Source organism: Apus apus, chromosome 13 (genome assembly GCF_020740795.1).
Source record: "Apus apus isolate bApuApu2 chromosome 13, bApuApu2.pri.cur, whole genome shotgun sequence".
Taxonomy (NCBI): Eukaryota; Metazoa; Chordata; class Aves; order Apodiformes; family Apodidae; genus Apus; species Apus apus.
Window position 1 is genome coordinate 17111121 of NC_067294.1, and position 17967 is coordinate 17129087.

At 56.1% G+C, this 17967-nt stretch overlaps 3 protein-coding genes across 5 annotated transcripts; 1 reads left to right on the forward strand and 2 right to left on the reverse strand.

The window, feature by feature from the left end:
• Positions 1 to 695: 695 nt before the first annotated feature.
• Positions 696 to 9707, forward strand: PAIP2 (poly(A) binding protein interacting protein 2). The gene is made up of 4 exons (XM_051631247.1): positions 696 to 840; positions 4732 to 4892; positions 7148 to 7327; positions 8567 to 9707. Exons 2-4 carry the CDS (start codon positions 4755 to 4757, stop codon positions 8630 to 8632), a joined length of 384 nt encoding a protein of 127 aa, XP_051487207.1. The 5' UTR covers positions 696 to 840; positions 4732 to 4754; the 3' UTR covers positions 8633 to 9707.
• Positions 9708 to 11485: 1778 nt separating this feature from the next.
• SLC23A1 (solute carrier family 23 member 1) lies at positions 11486 to 15895 on the reverse strand. 3 transcript variants are annotated; one of them, XM_051630809.1, is made up of 15 exons: positions 15815 to 15895; positions 15215 to 15286; positions 14923 to 15024; positions 14652 to 14809; positions 14478 to 14566; positions 14325 to 14392; positions 14064 to 14245; positions 13842 to 13962; positions 13549 to 13705; positions 13214 to 13364; positions 13019 to 13124; positions 12811 to 12940; positions 12534 to 12677; positions 12298 to 12393; positions 11486 to 12170 (listed from the first exon to the last, which is right to left on the reverse strand). In XM_051630809.1, the coding sequence occupies exons 1-15, from the start codon at positions 15848 to 15850 to the stop codon at positions 11923 to 11925; spliced, it is 1860 nt and encodes a 619-aa protein (XP_051486769.1). In that variant the 5' UTR covers positions 15851 to 15895; the 3' UTR covers positions 11486 to 11922. The 3 variants fall into 3 exon arrangements, 2 of the variants coding, with proteins under 2 accessions (XP_051486769.1, XP_051486770.1); XM_051630810.1 differs by having other exon boundaries at positions 13214 to 13361; positions 15815 to 15850; XR_007890732.1 differs by having other exon boundaries at positions 12081 to 12170; positions 12298 to 12424; positions 15815 to 15850.
• Positions 15896 to 15993: 98 nt separating this feature from the next.
• Positions 15994 to 17925, reverse strand: MZB1 (marginal zone B and B1 cell specific protein). Its single transcript, XM_051630812.1, has 4 exons — positions 17126 to 17925; positions 16750 to 16856; positions 16573 to 16677; positions 15994 to 16471 (listed from the first exon to the last, which is right to left on the reverse strand). Exons 1-4 carry the CDS (start codon positions 17312 to 17314, stop codon positions 16294 to 16296), a joined length of 579 nt encoding a protein of 192 aa, XP_051486772.1. The 5' UTR covers positions 17315 to 17925; the 3' UTR covers positions 15994 to 16293.
• Between the last annotated feature and the right edge of the window lie 42 nt (positions 17926 to 17967).

Here is a 17967-nt window from a genome sequence, read left to right on the forward strand (position 1 = left end):
CTCTGCTCTTGACTAAAAACCTCCGGGCAGGTCGTGTGTGGAGGAGACCTTAACGGGGGGCGGGGGGGGAGAATGGAAAATAAAATCCAACACTGCCTTTTCACCCTGTGGGCGCCGGGGAACAGCCCCAGGCTGTTGAGGAGCGGGTGCCCTGAGCAAGAACGGTGCCCGTTCCCCGCTCCCCCCTGGCCGGGCGCTCCAGGGCTCGCAGCCCATCCCTCCCACGCTCCCCACGGCCCTGCCCGCTCCCCCCACGCACCCCCCCCATTCCCGCGGGTTCCTCGGTACCTTTCCCGGGGGGATTCGGGCCTTTCCCTGCCCGTAAAACCCCCCCAGGTGTCCTTGGAACGGGCAGGGATCCCACTCCTCTTAAACAGTTACATCCCCAACACCGGGGTATAGATGGAACAACCCACACGCCGCTGCCAGCGCCAGAGAACAGCGCTGCGCTGCCTCTCGAACCGGGCCGCCCCGCCACCGGCACCGGCACCGGCACCGCGCCCGGGCCGCACAAGATGGCGGCTTCCCCCCCCCCCGCGGGGACTACAACTCCCAGCATGCCTCGCGCCGCCCGCCCGGCGCGCACGAAATGGCAGCCTGGGCGGGACTACAACTCCCGGCGTGCCCCGCGCCGCCCTCCCGCCAGCAGGGAGGGGCGGTGCCTATGAAGTCACACAGGTCCCGGAAGTGACCTCACATCCGGCGGCGCTGGGAGGGGAGCGGGGCGGCGGCGGCGCCGGGAGCGAAGCGGGGCCGGGACGGGCCGGGGCGGAGGCAGCGGAGCAGCTCGGGGCCGGCAGCGGAGCCCTCGGAACCCGCCACCCTTCCCTCAGCGCGCAGGTGAGGCGCCGCGGGGGGCGGGGGGGGGCGCGCAGCCCCGGGGCGGGGGGGTGGGGGGGGGTGAGGGGAGTCCCCCCCGGGCCTGAGGCGGAACCGGGCAGGGCCCCCCCCCCCATCCCGGTGTCTCGTTCCCGCCCCGCGTCACCGTCTGCATTGTCTTGCAGCTCCATCCGGGTCCTGGGGGGGTGCGGGGCGGCGCGGGGCCTGCCGGGACGGAGCCCCCGCCGCGGGGGCGGCCCTTGCGGGAGAACAAAGCGGGCCGGGCCTGCGGGGCTCCGCGCTGGGCCCCCTGCGCCTCACCGGCCGCTGCTCTGGCGGGCCTGGGGGCCGCCAGGTCGCGTCCACGCGGCGCCCGAGTGAACCTCGGCGCTCCGGAGGGTGTCTTGTCAGATAGCACGGGCACCCCGCACCCATCCGATGGAGGAATCTTGTTTATTCCGCCGGGTGTAATCGCTTCGCTCGGTACCTGCCGCTCGCTCGGCGCCTTAGGTAACGAGGAGCCGGCTCGGGGGGCAGGCTCTGCTCGGTAAACAAACAGCCCCGTCTCTGCAGAAGTTGAGAGCACTCCCTGCTGCATTGCAACACCTCGGCTGAAACTTGAGTTGCTGCTGAAATCCCCGTGTCCTCCTCGCTGAGCCGTGTTGCTTTTGGATCCTCCAAGCAAATATCTGACGTTTTTTTCCTCTTTTTTTTATTTTTTTTTTTTAAACTCGGGGGTGAGGAGCCGGGTTGGCTGTTATGGGGTGAGGCACCTTGATCTTATCTCCTGCCGTAGGCGTTAGATAATCTTCTTGATCAGGGTTTAAATGCAGAATCTTCAATCACAAAGCTCTGCATTTTGCTGATGAGTGGGGCAGGACTCTTGGTGGCTATAAATACAGCAAAATCCAGATAATTGAGTAAGTTAATGACTCTTAATGATCTTCTGGAGTAACGAGTTCCACACTTCGTAGAGAAATCCCTTTTAGTTAACTGAAAGTCCTGTTGGTACAGGGTTTTTAATTTCTTTTTTCATTCCTAAGATTAAAAAAAGCTTACTTTTTAGTGTCTTTCCTTAATGCACTTAGACTGTTCCTCCTGCATCACCCCTGCCAAAATCCTGGAATAATTTGGGGCTTGTTTTCCAGTCATACCATTACAGAATCACAGAATTATTAAGAGTTGGAAGGGACCTCTAGACATCATCTAGTCCAACTCATTATGGCAGAATTCTCCATATTTTCTATTCCTTGGCACTACTTATATAATATTTCTTGTTCTGGTGTAAGGAGCTTTTGAGATCCACTGCTTTCCACCTACTCCCAGATGGAAAATGTATTATTTTTAATCACAGCAGCAGTGTTGCCTGTCACTGTGGCTTGTTTTCTGCAGCAGCCTTCTTCCATGGTGACTTTTTTGCAAGACTGAGGTGGCATTTGCCTCTCCTCCTCAGAATTGCCTGTAGCTCATGACTGAAACCCCTGTATCTAATGCTCATTAAACGAGATTAATCCTGTCCTCACCAATTAGCACAGAAAGCCAGCTGCTTTGTGTCTGGAAATGCTCCCTGGATGCTGCAACAAGCTCCCTGCTCAGTGTATTTTTATTACAAGTAGCAGAAAATCAAATTATGAGGAGTTCTGTGAGTCAGGGACTGGCCTGGGGCTTCCTAACTGTTCGTGCAGGGAACGTGTGTGTTGACACATTTTCCTGTGGGAAAACATGAGTGGACTTAGGGCTTCATCAGATAAACTTCAGATGTTCAGGTTGAGCCTCAATGTTCCTGGAAGATCATTTATCCACCTTGTCCTTGGGCAGGAATGGAAAAAGTTGTTTCAGTCCAAATGGAAAACCCTGAACTTCTCTTCCCTCCCCTCCTAGAGCAAATAGCTCCTGTTCTATGGGAACATTTCAAGAAACTGGAAAACAAGCCCCGTGGTTCAGCAAATGAACCTTTCAAGGTTTTACACAGACAGGTGGGATGTTTTAGTTGTCTCACCTCCATGGGCTGGTCTGGGGGTAGTTGTCTTGGGACACAAGTTGCCTGGAGTTGTGCCTGGTGCTGCCAGTGCTGAGTTAAGCACCTGTGAATTGTTGGTGTGCAGAAACGTTGGCATCAAGATCCACTCCCCACACAAAAAGGTGAAAAACTAGTTTTTAGTAAATAAATAAGTGGGGCTTTTCAGGCTGTGAGGTGTTTTATTTCTATGATGCCATCCTGTTTGGGAGCTTGTGAACAGCTGAAGCTGCTTGAAGGTGTTTCAGGCTTGGATTGGGATGTTAAATGCAGTGTCTTTTCCTGTTTTATGCTAAATGCTGCCAGGAATCCTTTGTGAGTTTGTCTGGAAAGAACATCAAAAAGAACCTGTTTTCTCTTGCTAGAATACCCGGGTCCTGTTCTCATTTCTTGTACTTCCCAGGGAGCTGGAGTGACTTCTGTGCTGGGATTTGCCTTTGATTTGAAAACCTTGGATAAATGCACACCAGGCAAACTCCTTTTTCTTTGTGTGCTTCTTAATTGATGGTTGGGATGGGACAGGCCTTTGACCTGGCATCAGCAAGGAAACATTTTGAACCAAAACTTTTATTAATTCCGTAGATAACAGGACCAACTGAAATACAAAGAGAAAAGATGAGCTGCTACATGATAAGCCCTTGTGTTCTAGCAACAATGGGGGCTGTATTTTGATACACTGTTCTCCACATAAGTCATTTTTTGATATGCAGCCAAGGAGCTAAAACACTGATTTGAGAGGAAAATAAATACATTTTCACTATCTGCTGCATCGTTTCATTGCAAGTTTTTAGCCCTAAAATAATGTTCAAGGTTTTTTTTTGTTTTTTTTTAGCTCATTACCTCACATCTTTGTCTAATGTTAAAAAAAAATAGCAACAGTGGCACTGTTAGTATCTACAGATAGTGACCTTTTCCAGTATTGATCTCAGTGCTTGGCGTGGTACAGGAAAAACAGCAGCACTGTCTCGTGCAGCACAAGGTTTGAGGTCAGAACCTGGGCTCTGAGCAGACTTGGGTCTCTCAGCTCCAAATCTCAAGGATCATGGAGGTGTGTGAGCCTGCTGGAGAGGCTGCAGACCCAGAGGTAGGAATTGTCCTGCTTTTGGCTGTGGTGAGGTGGAACAGAGCACCCCCTCCCACCGTGCCTTCGCTCTGGGGCGATCCCACCTGTGCTGGGCACTCTCCAGGCATGACTCCATCCATGTTAATGATGTGGGATGAGTGGAAAGCACATCCTGTCTTCCTTACCTGAAGCTTCCCAGTCCGTGGGCTCTTGCCAACAAGCTGGCTGTAGGAACTGCTGTGCCAGCCTGGCTCTGGGAGGAACTGGTCTGCAATGGTTTCTGCCGCACTTGTGAGGTTTCCCAGCAGGGAGGAGGCTGTGGAGCTTGGCTTGTGAGATCACAGAGAACATCCCATAACTCAGGTTTGCATAGACTGAAAGCCACACCAAGTTTCCTCTACCAAGGGTATCCTTGGAAAATCCCCTGGCGTGCTGCCCACTGCAGGCACCGGGCAGTTTGTTTCCAGGGGACTTTGTTGAAAGTCAGGTGGGACTTTTATTTCAGAAATGCTTTATTTCAGAAAACATTTTGCTTTTGTTTCTGGAACGTTGCCTTAAATACTTTCCTCCTGCTTGCTTTTCTTTCCCCCCTGTCACTTCTCTTTGGTCTTGGTGCTTGGCATTTGCTGATTTGGGGAGGTTTGTTTTGGGGAATAGTCACTGGAATCCGTGTACTATGGAAAGAGCGTTTGATGCTCACTTGCTGGGATGAGCAGAGCTGCTCTGCTGCTCTCACAGTGAGGATACCCGGGGGCTTGGGGGTGCAGCCCTCCCTCAGAGCAGGGTGATGGACCAGTCTGCACATCCCAACAGCTGCATTTCCCAATTGCAGACCTCCAGTGAAAAGGCGCAGCCATGAAAGATCCAAGTCGCAGCAGTACCAGCCCAAGCATCATCAATGAAGATGTGATCATAAATGGTCACTCCCATGAAGATGACAATCCCTTTGCGGAGTACATGTGGATGGAGAATGAAGAGGAGTTCAACAGGCAGGCAAGTCATTTCCCTGTGGCCCGGGGTGCAAGGCTGGGAGTCCTTTGGAGATGGGTTTTCAGACAGGCCTGCTGGGATGATGGGGGGAGCAGACAGATCCCAGTTCTCTCTGGCAATAAATGCCTATTTTCTGTAATCTTGGTGGAAAATACAGAAAGTGGGGCATGTTGTAATGCCTCCATAGACTCCCTGCTTCTGCAGGAGGGAGGAAAAAAAAAATAGTTGTCAGACTTTAATGTGGCACTTCGGAAGGGAGGGATCTTGCTGAGCTGCAGAGGCTGCACATGTGTGGACATGCTGGCTGTGGTGGTGCTGACCTGGATACGTGCAGGTGCTTACCTGCCTCCTCAGCAGGTCTGTTGTTCCCCAGGGAGTTGGGGAACATAGCTGTTGAGTGACAGTCCTCTTGGTTGCTTAACACTTGAGTGTCTGGCAGCTGGGTTGGAAGGAGGCCTCAGCTTCATCAGGCACCTTGCAGCTGGGCACGCAGCTCTCAGCCTTCTTCTCCCCACCACCCCTTTCTTAATCAGCTTGATCTTTGTGCTCAGGTGGCTGCTCTCTCTGCACTCCTGCACAGGGTGGCTGTGTGAAGCTGGAGCTTCTGAAACAGGAGATGGCTGCTGCTCTCTTGAGGGTGCCAGCAGGGCCCAAAGCTAATCTGAAATTCAGGTTGCTCACAAAATCTAAATTCTCTGGTGCACATGCCAGGATGGTCTCAGTGTTGTTTCCTGTTTGGTGGGTTTTTCCTCCTTGGGGACTATACTGTAGCTGGCACATAGGATGTGTAGTCCTTGGGGAAGGAGAGGAGTTGTGCCATGAATAAACTATTTTTTCAGGTACATTTTCAGAGAGGAAAGATGGGAGCACGAGGGGGAGAATCTTAACTCAGGCAAACACCACATGGCAGCCTGGTCACCTGCTGCTGCAGGCACATAACTCTTTGGGAACCTGAACAAGTTAAACTTGGGCTGGAAAATAATGAACAGGCAATATTAATTTCAAGACATTTGGGGTTTTAAACACTATGTAGTACTTGTGGAGCTGCCCTTGGAGACATCTGTAGGTGTACAACCCTGTAACAAAAAACCTGGAGCTGGGCCAACCCTGCTGTAACACTGGCTTGTGGCTGTGTGCCCATGGCTACCTGGTACCCACACAGGGGGAAGAAGGGTTGTTGGGAGACTGCTGTCCTGGCTGAGGTGCTTTACTGGGGAAATGCCTGAGCTAGTGTTTCCTGTGAGGTTTTTCTGGGCAATGTCTGGACAGTGGCTTAGAGCACACAGAAATGAGTCCCTGTTCCCTGAAGCTGAGCATCCTGAGCACAAGGTGAACTAGTGTGTTTGCCCCAGGGACCCAGATTTGACAGGAATCCTGAACTCTCTGGCATATGACCTCCTTGGATTGGGTATCTGTGGTATGGAACTGCATTTCCACTTGCAGATCAAGTATGTGTTCAATTTCAGAGTCAAGGCTGAATAGGAAAACTTGTTTCAGCTTCCACTGGGTGAACTGTTACATCTGTCCTGAATCGTTTTTCCACTCTCCTGTGTCTGGCAAGTCATTCACACCAGCTTCTATTTCCCTGCTTTCCATTCTCAAGAACTGTGATGCAGGACGTGGAAAATTTGTCAGGATGAACTCCCTCCAGAGCTTGTTTACTGAACAACCAAGCAAAACTTTCCTGTAGTCTTTGCAGTGCATGTCAGTTCTGCATCAGTTGCTTTGTCCTGCTTATAGTGCAGTAGGTCAGTTACAGCTGCTAAGATCATGTGGAGCTCCTTAGGAGAACTATACTGGGTGGACTCATAATCCATAGCTGAGGAGATGCTGCTGGTTCCCTGTCCCAAGTGACAGCCAGTGGTTATTTTTTTCCCAGGAGTCTTGCAGGACCCTTTCCTGGGGAGTGTGCCTGGCTGCATGTGTCATCCCTGTTTTTTTTCCTCATACTTGCAGTGAGCTCAGTCCAGACAAGTTGATAACTTCCAATTTTCACCTGGAATCAATATTCTCCTTAAGCTTGTGCAGACAAAACAGTTGGGGCTGAGGGCTTCTCCTGCCACTCCCTTTTAACTGCAGCTCAAGTTCCTGCAACAAAGCACTTTTCTACATAAACAAATCAAAGCCCCTTGCCCTCCTGCAGCACAAGTGTGGGGTTCTGCTAGAAGTTCTGTTGCACAGCTGGAAAGGTCAGCTGGGTGCACAAAGCCTTGTTCTCAGTAAGTCTGTTGATGAAGCAGTTTCTTCTTGTTGTGTAGATTGAAGAGGAGTTGTGGGAAGAAGAATTTATTGAGCGCTGCTTCCAGGAGATGCTGGAAGAAGAGGAGGAGCACGAGTGGTTTATTCCAGCCCGTGATCTCCCACAAACAATGGATCAAATCCAGGACCAGTTCAACGACCTTGTTATCAGTGACAGCTCATCACTGGAGGATCTGGTGGTAAATTCAGTTTCTCATCCTACACTAAAACTTGACATCTCTCCTAGTCCAAGGCTGGTTTTGCTGTTGATTGAGAAGAGAAAATCCTCTGCACATAGGCCAGAGACTCTCAAATGGTGCCTGGCTTTGTGGGGGGAGGAATGTGGACTGGTTGGGTGAGGGATGTTTCCTCAAGTGGTGTGACCTATTCAGTAGTTCTCTTCATAACCACCTGGTGCCTTTTCTAGCCCATGGCATAAATCCCAGTGGCTTGGGGTATGTGTAGCAGATTCTGAGGGCAGTGAGGGAGGCACACTGAGCCTGTGAGGTGCCATTTGAGGACAGGACTGCAGGAATCTAATTCAGCATCTGTCAGCAGTTAAGGTGTTGGGTAGGTATATGAGCTGTGTCCCCAGGGCTGGTTTGGATCATGGGAACCATAGCAGGTCTCTTTGTAGAGGTCTTAAGGGTGAGGAAAGCAGTAAATTATTTCCCTGTTTGTTGCTGTGTGACTTCTGCCCAGAGCTTAGCTGAAAGGGAAGGGCAGTGTGTACAGATTTTCCCTAACAAGATGCAGAGTACAAAAAACATCATGTCACGTAGCTGCTGTGAAATTCAGATACAAACCTTCACTTTTCCAAGCTTAGGCAGCTGCAGGCAACACTTTTAGACTCAATTAGGAGCATGGAAGCCTAATCCTCCATTTCTTTCTGATGAAGAGCTCATTTTGGAGGCACTGGCTGCCCACCTGGAGCTGCAGGGCAGTGCAGAGCAGAGGCTGGCAGAGTGGACAGGGCAGTCACAGACATAGAAACTGAAAAAATCAACACACTGCCCATGGGCTCAAGTTCCTGGACCAAGTCTCCTTTTGCCTTTATAAGTAACATGTAAAAACCTCATGGCACGTTTGAACAGCTCAGCTTCAGAAAAAGTGATTTCAGCAAGAAGCAAAATTCCTGGTTTTGGTGCCTGCCCCAGGGTTTTCTTGTGTCTTATTCCCTAATCCCTTATCTGACTAAAACATCCAGGTGGTGCTAGGGAAGGATGGATGATTCTGGTACTAGCACAGGGGAGTGGTCTTTTCTGGTGATTTTAGGGGCTTTGGGTATATGCAGAATCCCTGATCTGTGCCTCACTGTGACTCCAAATCTGTAAACTGGAAGTTTACAGATCCTGGAAATCCCCCTGGAATTGCATACAGCTTGAAAATGTGAGATGAAAGTCATGATCCAGCTGCTCTTCTGTTTTTCCCTTCCTCAGGTCAAGAGTAATCTGAATCCAAACGCAAAGGAGTTTGTTCCTGGGGTGAAGTACTTAAATATTTGAGTAGACTGGGCCCTCTCTTGGTGGATGTAGCACAATTTCCACACTGTGAAGCCAGTATTAGAAGATTTAATTGTAAAAGCTCTCTCTTCTTGTCACTGTGTTACACTTATGCATTGCCAAAGTTTTGTTAGTCTTGCATGCTCAATTAAAGTGCTGAGACTGTTACTAAGTAAATCTGTCAAAAGTTTAATGGAAACCTAATTGGATCCTGGCTCTGGAGAGGGGGACAGTGAGGTAAGAAAGCACCAGTCAAGTTGAGACAAAAGTACCACGTTAATAAAAACCTTCTGTAGACTCTGTCTTTTTAAACAGGACTCTGGAATTTGCTAAGGATGGTCTGTTTTTAAACTAAAGATGTGTTAACTGGTGCTAGTTTGCACCTGATCATGCCTTAAGCGAAAGGATCTCTGATTGTTATGCAAATTAGCTAACTTCCCCTTGGAATACCAGTATTGTTACTGATGTTAATTTTCCCCCTTCCAAAACTTCATGCTCCTTTTGAGCAGCGTGAGCTTGAACAGAAACGTTACAGACCTGAGCAGAGTCGTAGATCTCAGCTACTGAACTAACATCCCAGCAGGAAGGACTTCCCTGTATACCTTTGCAGTGTGAGATCATGTTTAGAAAGGTGTCACTTCTTAATCAGGTCACAGGAGATGGGAGTTTTCATCACCATTTCTTCCAGGAACCCCGAGGGTACATAGTGCTGCCTATGTAACTTTTAGCATACAACTTTATCATAGCTGGATTTAACTGAGGAAACCCTAGCGTTAGTGATTTGAGTGGTGCTTTTCCCTTGCTTTGTTTAATCATCACTACACAATAGTCTACAGCACAACGACTTTTGTTTTTTTGGTTTTGTTTTGGGTTGTGTTTTTTTTTCCTTTGTTTTGGTTTATTATTATTTTTTGTTTCTTTTAATAAAAGCTAGAACAGTTTTGGCTTCTTAAACTTCATATTCGGGTAGGTTAAGCTGCCATACGTGTTCAGTGTGAATAGTGTTTAAGTTGAAAATATTGTAAAAAAATTATATTTTTTCAAAAATATTTAAAAAAATAAATAAGAGTAGAACTGATGGTGGTGCCTGGCTCCTGATTCTGCACCTCACGTGGCAGCTCCTCTGGCAGGGAGGGATGGCACGATGGATGCAGTGCCTCTTTGTAACACGATAGGCCAATGTGTTCCTCTGGGCTTGGGGCTGGGACTGCTCTTTCCTTTCTCTTTCTTGATGTGTTTGCCTGGATATATTTTCCTTGGTTCTCCCAGCTGCTGATCCCTGTCCAGCTCCCCTGCTGCTGGCAGCACTGGGCAGGCCCACTATAGAAAGCCACGGCTGCCTGGCATGTGCTGCCAGAGCCCTTGGCACAGGGTGCCAGGAGCTGCAGGGGGGTCTGGGCCACCCCTCAGCTACCAGGTCTGATCCATTCTTGCTCCATAACTTTGCCCACCCTCACTGTTCATACCTTCTGGTTTTTTAAGCTCTGATGAAAGCAGATGGAAACACTTCACAAGTCCTGCAGAACTGTGAGGGAGCCAGGAGGAGCCTTCCACAGGTGGTAGCCACAGCTTGACCACATTCCTGAGCAGGGCTTGCTCCAGATGGAGGAACCCCTCAGGAATTCAGTCAGACCAACTCATTTTGCTTTTCCTCTCCAAAATGCTAATTGCAATTATCCCGGGCTCCTTCCAGAGCATTCCCTTCTCCCTTCCTCACCTGAGATCCTGGAAGGAGCAAAACTACTCTGGTGTTTCCACTGACTTGGAAATAGTTTAGCATGGAGAGACAAAAGGTCAGGAAATAACATCCTACTGTACCCCAGTTTATTTTTAGCAGGAGTTCCACCAGAGAACCCAGCAGCAGTTGCTGAGCTTCCTCACAGGTTTCAGGCCTGGGTGCAATTAGCTCAGGGCAATCTGTAACTGAGTTGCTGCAGCTGGGAACCAGCTCCTTATGAAACCACCAGCTTCACCACACTTTGGTGCCTTTGCTTTGGGTTTGTTGTTTTTTTTTCCTGCTGAATCCCAGCCAGCTCCATAACCTGTGGAGATTTCTTGAGGAGCTGAACTGGTCTCTGCTGGGCAAGAGCTGCTGGTCTCCCTGGCAGCCCCTGGGGTTTGTCACTGCAGCAGAGGTGACAGCACGCTGGTGTTCTGGCTGTTGCTGGGTGGCACTTGCACCATGGAGAGGTTTCTCTTTTCTCCTGCTCCAGCCCCAAAGAGCAGGCTGGAAGTGGGCAGGGAGCTGGGAGGGGACTCAGCTGGCCAAACGGGTATTGCAGAGCAACAGACTGGGAGGAGAGGAGATAGGGCTCTTCACTGCCCAGAGCCACTGCTGTGCTGGTGGGAGGTGGTGAGTGCATTTGCATCATTTTGGAGCTCTGGGTGGTTATTTTTTTTTTTCCCTTCTTCACTTACGAAACTGTGTCTTGAGCCATGGGTTTTCTGACTTGTACTCTCCTGCTCTGGCCAGGGAGTGAGCGTGTGGCCATGTCACCACAGACAGGCTGGGACAGGGACATCCAGTGCTGGCTTCAGCTTTGCATTTTGGTCCTAAACCCAAGCCCAGAAATGGAAACCAACCTGGAAACCAACCGGCTGCTCCAGGCAGTGCTGCTGGGCTGGAGCTACTGTCCAGTGTTCCCCAAAGCTGGATGGGTTTGCCAAGGGCTTGTGCTGAGCCACCCCCCTGCCCCCAGGCTGGGACAGAAACCCACACAGGAGCTAGTGCTGGGCAACATTTAGTGTGTCTGTGCTGGGCAGCCCAGGAGGGAGCATGGAATCTGCTGGAGCCTCTGAAATGCAGAAGGGATGAGGGAGCAGTGCAGGACACAGGAAAGACACTGGTAGAGCATGTGAGCTTGAATTTTTAATATTGTTTTTTAAGGAATGATCTCAAAAGGGGCATCCCAACACCAGGCTGGGTCCTGAGCCCTGCCCAGTGCTCGCTGCCGGGCTGCCCTGCTGGAGCCAAGGGCACAGTGTGGGAGCTCCTGGCCCCGGGTGGGAGCTGGGGGCTCTGGTGGTTCCTGATGAGCTTTTCAGCAAGTGCTGAGGGGGTCTCGACCAGCTGCAGCTTGAGGTGGAGCAACGACACGGGGGGTTCCCCGGGCCGGTACCCCAGGAGCTGGGGATATCCCCAAAAGGCACCGTTGAGTTACCCTAGCCCTGCGTTCGAGATGAACACCAGAACCCTTTGCCTTTGGACTTGGTGGATGCTAAAGAGCTCGGGACAGCACCCGTGGGAGCCTGGCTGGGCTTCCCCGGCGCCGGGGCACGAGTGCTCCCCGGGCTCAGACCTTGGTGCACACGGAGAGCCCGTCCGCGCCGCCCGGCGCCTCCGCGGCCCCCGCCTCGCCGCCCTTCCCCCGGGCCCTGAACCCGGTGAACACGGGGCAGATGGGCAGGTGCTTCAGCCACCGGCTCCTCCTCACCACCTTCATCCCGAAGGGGAAGTCGTAGCTCCTCAGGCTGTCTCTGCCCGTGCTGTCCGCATGCGCTCCCGCCTTCCACTGCACCAGCCCTCGCTCCTCCTGCGTCCCTGCAGCGGCAGCGCCGCGTCGGCCCCGAGCCCTGCCATCCCCTCTTGCAGCTCTAACCCAAAATTAATCTGCTCCCAACCTCCCCCTCCCCACCCCCCAACTCCTCGCTCCATAGGCTTTAATTACCTGGGATGGTGTTGTCCAGGATGAAGGCGATGGTTCCCCCGACGAACATCTCAGTCGTTAGCAGCACTGTCAGGATCTGGTCCAGCTCGGGGACACCTGCGAGAGCGCGGGACTGAGCCGGGGCACGCTGCGACAAGCCGGATTTTGCCTCATTAATCAGTGCTTACCTGTTCTGCCCTCCCCTCCCCTCTCTAACCACCCGAAAGAAAAAAAGACCAAAACGGGTGGGCTGGTACCTGTGCGAATGGCCTTGGGGTGGGAATCCAGGTAGTTGGGCAGCGTCAGCCCAAAAAACATGGCGAAGCCCAGCACGAAGAGGTTGCGGGAGGAGTTCATGTCGACGAACTGCAGGTTGGAGAGGCCGACGGCCGTGATCATGCCTGCCAGCAGAGACGGCGGCTGCTTGACCCCGACCCCCCAAAACCCACCCTTGCATCCCTCGGGCTCTCTCCAGCCCCTGGAGTCCCCTGGGAAACAGCCTGGGGCAGATGGGGTTCGGCGCGCTGAGGTTACCGAACAAGGTGCAGAACATCCCGCCCAGGATGGGGTCGGGCAGGGAGGCGAAGAGCGCCGTGAACTTGCCGATAGTCCCCAGCACCAGCATGATGCCAGCCCCGTACTGGATCACCCTCCTGCTCCCCACCTGCATGGAGAGACCAGCAGCAGGTGACAGCACCTGTCCTCCAGCACCGCGTCGGGATCCCTCCCCCAGCCCCAGTACCTTTGTGATGCCCAGGACGCCGATGTTGGGGCTGGAGGAGGTGGAGCCGTTGCCGGTCCCCAGCAGCCCCGCGATGATGCAGGAGATGCCTTCAGTGAAAATGCCCCTGAGGAACAACACAAACGAGCTGGTCCTTGCTGCTTCCCTCCTTTGGTGGTGCCACGGCCTGGGCAGGGCACCAGCAGCTGGCTGTACCTGTTAATGGCGTGCACGGGGGGCGGTGGGGCTCCTGCCAGCCGGGCACAGGAGTAGTAGTCCCCGATGGACTCGATGATGCCCGCCAGGGTGGCACTGAACATGCCCAGCACGGCTGCTGAGGTCACCTTGGGCAGACCCCACTGGCCTGCTTGGTGGGCAGAGCAGCTTGTCAGGGTGGGGGGGCAGCTGGGGAGCTGGCCCCCCTGCTGATCACCAGGGCTGCTTTGGGGCCCTCCCAGGTGCTCCCAGCCCTGGTGATGCTGTGCCAGGTTCCCAAGGGGTGAAAGGGTGTTTTGGGGGTCCCGTGTGCCACAGGGCTGCCTGGCACTCACAGGGGTAGGGGACCCGAAACCAGGGTGCCACGGACAGGATCTCCCCCCGGGCATCTGTCCTGGCCTTGTAGCCATAGGCCTCGGGCTGGCTGGGGAAGACGCCGGTGCGCGTCAGCACGTAGCAGAGCAACCACACCACCATGATGGCCATGATGATCTGCGGGGGCAGAGACCGAGCAAGCGCCCCGTGTCACTTACAAACCCAGGTGTGGTAAAAGAGGTGAAGGGGGCGAGGGGGGAGGATTTTTTGGGACCTCCCCCCAAGGACCCAGCAGCTCCCGGCCGGTCCCTACCGGGAACAACTTGAAGATCTGGACGCGCAGCAGGACGAAGCCGCGGCCTCGCCGGTAGCCGGGCAGGCGCAGGGTGACGTGCTGCAGGTACTGGGCAAACAGGACGATCAGGAAGATGGTCCTGGGTGGGAGGGGAGAGGGAGAGACCAAGTCCCTCGTGCCCCCAGCGTGCTGCTGGGGTAGGCAGCCCTACCCCCCGGTCCCCCCGTCCCCGTGCCCTACAGCGCGGCGATGCCCCAGTGGGAGCCGGCCCGCTCGCCGGCTGCCTGGAAGACAGAGAGGCCGATGAGGGAGACCGTGGGGGTGACGGTCAGAGGCCCGATGTAGCTGAGCAGTGCCCCGGGGAGCCCCAGCAGCCCGATGGCCACCTCCACCAGGCTGGACACCACGATGGCCCCCTGGATCTGCAGGGCAGGGAGAAGGAAGGCGGTCAGCACCCTGCGGGCGATTTCGGGGTCCCCCGGGGGCGGCGGAGGGACGTACCTCCTGCATGCGGGGCTGCCAGACGTGGGAGGTGTTGAGGGGCAGCGTCCAGTTGCCGTAGATCTGCTCTGGGGATGGAGGGGGGTGAGGTGGGGCCCGGAGGTGGGGAGTGGCTGGACACCCCCCCCCTTCCTGCACCCCCTCTGCCCTCACCTTCAGGCGGGCATCGCCACTTCTCCAGGGCCAGGATGGACTTGGCGGGGACCAGGAAGGCCAGGGCGCTCGCCTGGAAGAGGGGCAGCCTGGGGAGGGGACAAGAGGGGACACCTGTGCCCAGGGCCTGGGGATGGGCCAGGGGGTCTCCCTCTGCCAGGGCTGAGGCTCTACCTGATCCCCACGGTGGTCTGGATGAGGGTGGTGACGCCGACACAGGTGAAGATGGTGCCGATGAGGTAGCTGACGGTGAGCTGGTCCTTGCCCACGCACAGGGTCTCGGCCAGCAGGAAGGGGACGGCGATGGTGCCGCTGAAGCAGGTCAGGTAGTGCTGGGGGGCAAGGGGCTGCTCAGCGGGCCCAGGGACCAGGGGGGGCTCCACGCTGTGGGGAGTGGGGACTCGGGCCCTGCCCAGGTGGGGTGTACCCCCCTTCCAGGCCGTACCTGGAAGCCGAGCAGGATGCAGAGGTACCAGGGGGGCACGTCCTCAATCCTGTAGAGCATGTTCACCTCTGGCCGGGGGGGCCCGGCAGCCACCCCGGAGTCCTGGCGTGCAGGGGGGCACAGCTCAGCCCTGGATTAGCCCAGGGGCTGGGAACACTCTGCACTGTCTCCACGGGTGGCACAGATGGCCTCATGGGAGCCCTTGCACCCTTGGGGGTGGGAAGGGGTCCCGGCAGGCTGGTCTCCACCCAACGGTGCATTACAGAAGAGTTTGGGGTGTCCCAGTACTCACCCTGCCTGCTGCAGGCAGCTCCTTCCCAGGGGGATGCTGGGGGCTGGTGGGGGCCAGGGCTGAGTTCCCATTCTGGCAGCAAGGGTGAGGTGGGAGCCAGGTCAGTGTTGTCTCGGGTGTCCCATGGGAATGGGGCTGGGCTCTGCCCCAGTGACACAAGGGCCACGGAGCCCCAGCTCAGCACGTGCAGCCACTCAGCCCCACCCAGCACCGGCTCTGCCACCCACGAGGGGTCTGGGCTCTAAAACCTGCGGCCCCCACACGATGGTTTGTCCCCAGGGGAGGATTGTCGGGGGGGGGGAGGGAAGGAGGAAGAGGGGTATCTGCCCTGGAGTGCCTGGATCACCCCACAGGTGCCAGGAAGGATGGCACAGCCAGTCCCAGCTGCAGCATCCCAGCATGTCCCCTCGGTCCCGGGCTTCACCACAGCCCTCGTGCTCATCCCATCCTTTGCCAGCCCTGTCTGGGCCATCACAGCCTGAGCTGCCCATCATTTGGGAACAGTATTCCCAGCCACCCCTTTCCCTCCCCGCTGCCCCAGGCTGTGGCAGAGGAGGGAGCAGGGAATGAGGTGGGGAGGGGGACGGGGGCTGCGTTCACCTGGGGCTGAGCCAGGTCTCCCGAGCGGGTCCCCATCCTGCAGCAAAAGCGTCCCTGGCAGCGATGTCACTGCTCGGGGGTTTTATGGCCGTGGGAAGGACTTTAGTCACCACCCGGGCAGGGAGGTGGCCATTGGCTGCGGGTTGTGAAACAGGGGAGTGCTGCCTTGGGGACGGATCAGCCATTAACTCCTTTAATTAGGGCTGGCACGGCCGGCGGGGCCGGGGCGCTCCCGCCGCCAGCACCAGGTTGGTAAAACATTAGAACCGGAGGGTTACAGAGTAATTCCCGGTTTGCAGGGGGTCCGGTGGAGCTGGACAGCAGCAGCTGCCGCCAGCACCGGCCCCGGCTGGGTGTGGAGGGACAGCAGCGACGGGTGGCAGCGGGAAGGTGCCCAGCTCCCGGCACGTGTTGGCTCCCGCTGGGGACGAAGTCGGCTCCGAAGGTCGCTGGGGCATTAAGCATTAACTGCGCCGGGGCTACAGCTCGTTCTGCGTGGCCTTGTGGGGGGCTGGCCCCCCAGCCTTGCCGTCGGGGCAGGGCCCCTTCTCGCCGTGGCACAGCAGCTCCCGCAGCGCCGCCGGGCCCCGCCGGTGCGCCCGGTAGATCTGTGCCTCTCCCTGCTCGCCCACGGAGCTGTGGCACATCTTGGAGAGCCTGCCAGGAGCCGGAGAGGGTGGTGCTGCCTCCCTCTGCCACGGCAGCAAGGACACAGTGTGTGTGTGTCCCCCACCGCTGCCAACCTCCCCCCGACATACCTGCCCGGCCACGGTCCCCCTGTCACCATCACTGTCATGGACTCCTGTGCCAGCAGCCCTGGCCCCACCAGCCGCTTCTCCCCGTCCAGCTCCTGCAACCCGTAGCTGCGGGGAGAGGCAGGGGTTGGGGACATCCCTGGGGACACCTCTCTGTCCCCCGGGGGGTGCCCCGCTCACCTCTCCCAGCCCTGCGAGCAGCTCCTCTCCAGCACCTCCGTGTAGTCGGACTCACTCAGCGCCTTCCTGCCCACCTTCCCCTCTGCCCTGCGCAGCTGCTCCTCGATCTGGGGTGGAAAAGGGCAGAAACCTGCCGGTGAAGGGTGGCAGCTCCCCTGTGCCCCTGCTCCTGAGCAGGGACGGGTTCCACATCCCCTTCCTCGTGGACCCGCCAGATGAAGCACTTTTGCACCAGGTTTGTGGGTCCAAGGGGCTCGCTGGCCCCCAAGGGCTTGTTTAGGGTGCTCTGGGGGAGCCGGCAGCATCTCCCCAAGCCAAAGCATCCCCGGGAGGGCTCCCCACCCCGGTTTTGGGGTGCCATCTCCCCGTTCCCCACCTGGAAGGCGATGGCTTGGCAGGCATCACAGCGCAGGGCTTCGGGCATGTGGGGCGAGAGCTGCTCCTCGGGGCTGAGCCGGGGCGCGGGGATGGAGCGGGACGGGGCGGGGGGACCCCCGCACATCTCCTCGGCCCCCGTCCCTGCCAGCAGGCCCAGGACCAGCCACAGCACCAGCACCGGCCGCATCCCGCCCCAAAAGTGCTGGGGCGGTGGCGAGGGGGTTGTCTACAAACCCCCGGGGCGGGCGATGGTGCGTGGTCCATGCACCTGCATCCGGCTGACGCGGCCTCATCCATCCCCGGGGCGTCGGGGCGGGGCGTGGGGGGTGTCTGTGGGGGGTGGCCCTGACTGACTGTCCCCTCCCCAGGAGGCTTTTGGTGTCATTCAGTCCTGAGCGCTCCTCATCCACCCAAACCCTCCCCGGGGTGCGTGGACCCTCCTGAGCTAGGGCTGGGGGGGGGTTCAGGGCTCAGGGGCTGGGGTTCAGGGCTGGAGTTTGGGGTTCAGGGCTGGGTTTGGGGACACAGGGCTGGGATTTAGGGCTCAGGGCTGGGATTTGGGGTTCAAGGCTGGGGTTTGAGGCTCAGGGCTGGGATTTGGGGCTTAGGGTTGGGATCTGGGGTTTAGGGCTGGGGTTTGTGGCTCGGGGCTGGGGTTTGGGACACAGGGTTGGGGTTCAGGGATCACTGCTGATTGCAGGGTCCCCTCCTGCCCCTGGGGACCAGGGATTCATCCAGCGGGTGCTGCAGGACAGACAGACAGACTGCAGGGTCCAAGAGCCTCAGCCGCCCTGGTGGGGCTGCAGGAGCCCCTCGCACTCACCTGGACAGACCACACGA

What these genes read in the sequence shown, in the direction of transcription:
- PAIP2 (XM_051631247.1), top strand. Translation starts at nt 4,755, where the DNA reads ATGAAAGATCCAAGTCGCAGCAGTACCAGCCCAAGCATCATCAATGAA. An exon ending in AAGAGGAGTTCAACAGGCAG is followed by an intron (nt 4,893 to 7,147) that starts GCAAGTCATTTC and finishes CTTGTTGTGTAG; the next exon opens with ATTGAAGAGGAGTTGTGGGA. An exon ending in CATCACTGGAGGATCTGGTG is followed by an intron (nt 7,328 to 8,566) that starts GTAAATTCAGTT and finishes TCCCTTCCTCAG; the next exon opens with GTCAAGAGTAATCTGAATCC.
- SLC23A1 (XM_051630809.1), bottom strand. Translation starts at nt 15,850, where the DNA reads ATGGGGACCCGCTCGGGAGACCTGGCTCAGCCCCAG. An exon ending in CACTGGGGCATCGCCGCGCT is followed by an intron (nt 13,963 to 14,063) that starts GTAGGGCACGGG and finishes CCTCCCACCCAG; the next exon opens with GACCATCTTCCTGATCGTCC. An exon ending in CCTGGACAACACCATCCCAG is followed by an intron (nt 12,171 to 12,297) that starts GTAATTAAAGCC and finishes CTGCCGCTGCAG; the next exon opens with GGACGCAGGAGGAGCGAGGG.
- MZB1 (XM_051630812.1), bottom strand. Translation starts at nt 17,314, where the DNA reads ATGCGGCCGGTGCTGGTGCTGTGGCTGGTCCTGGGCCTGCTGGCAGGG. An exon ending in GCCAAGCCATCGCCTTCCAG is followed by an intron (nt 16,857 to 17,125) that starts GTGGGGAACGGG and finishes TTTCCACCCCAG; the next exon opens with ATCGAGGAGCAGCTGCGCAG. An exon ending in TGCTCGCAGGGCTGGGAGAG is followed by an intron (nt 16,678 to 16,749) that starts GTGAGCGGGGCA and finishes CTCTCCCCGCAG; the next exon opens with CTACGGGTTGCAGGAGCTGG.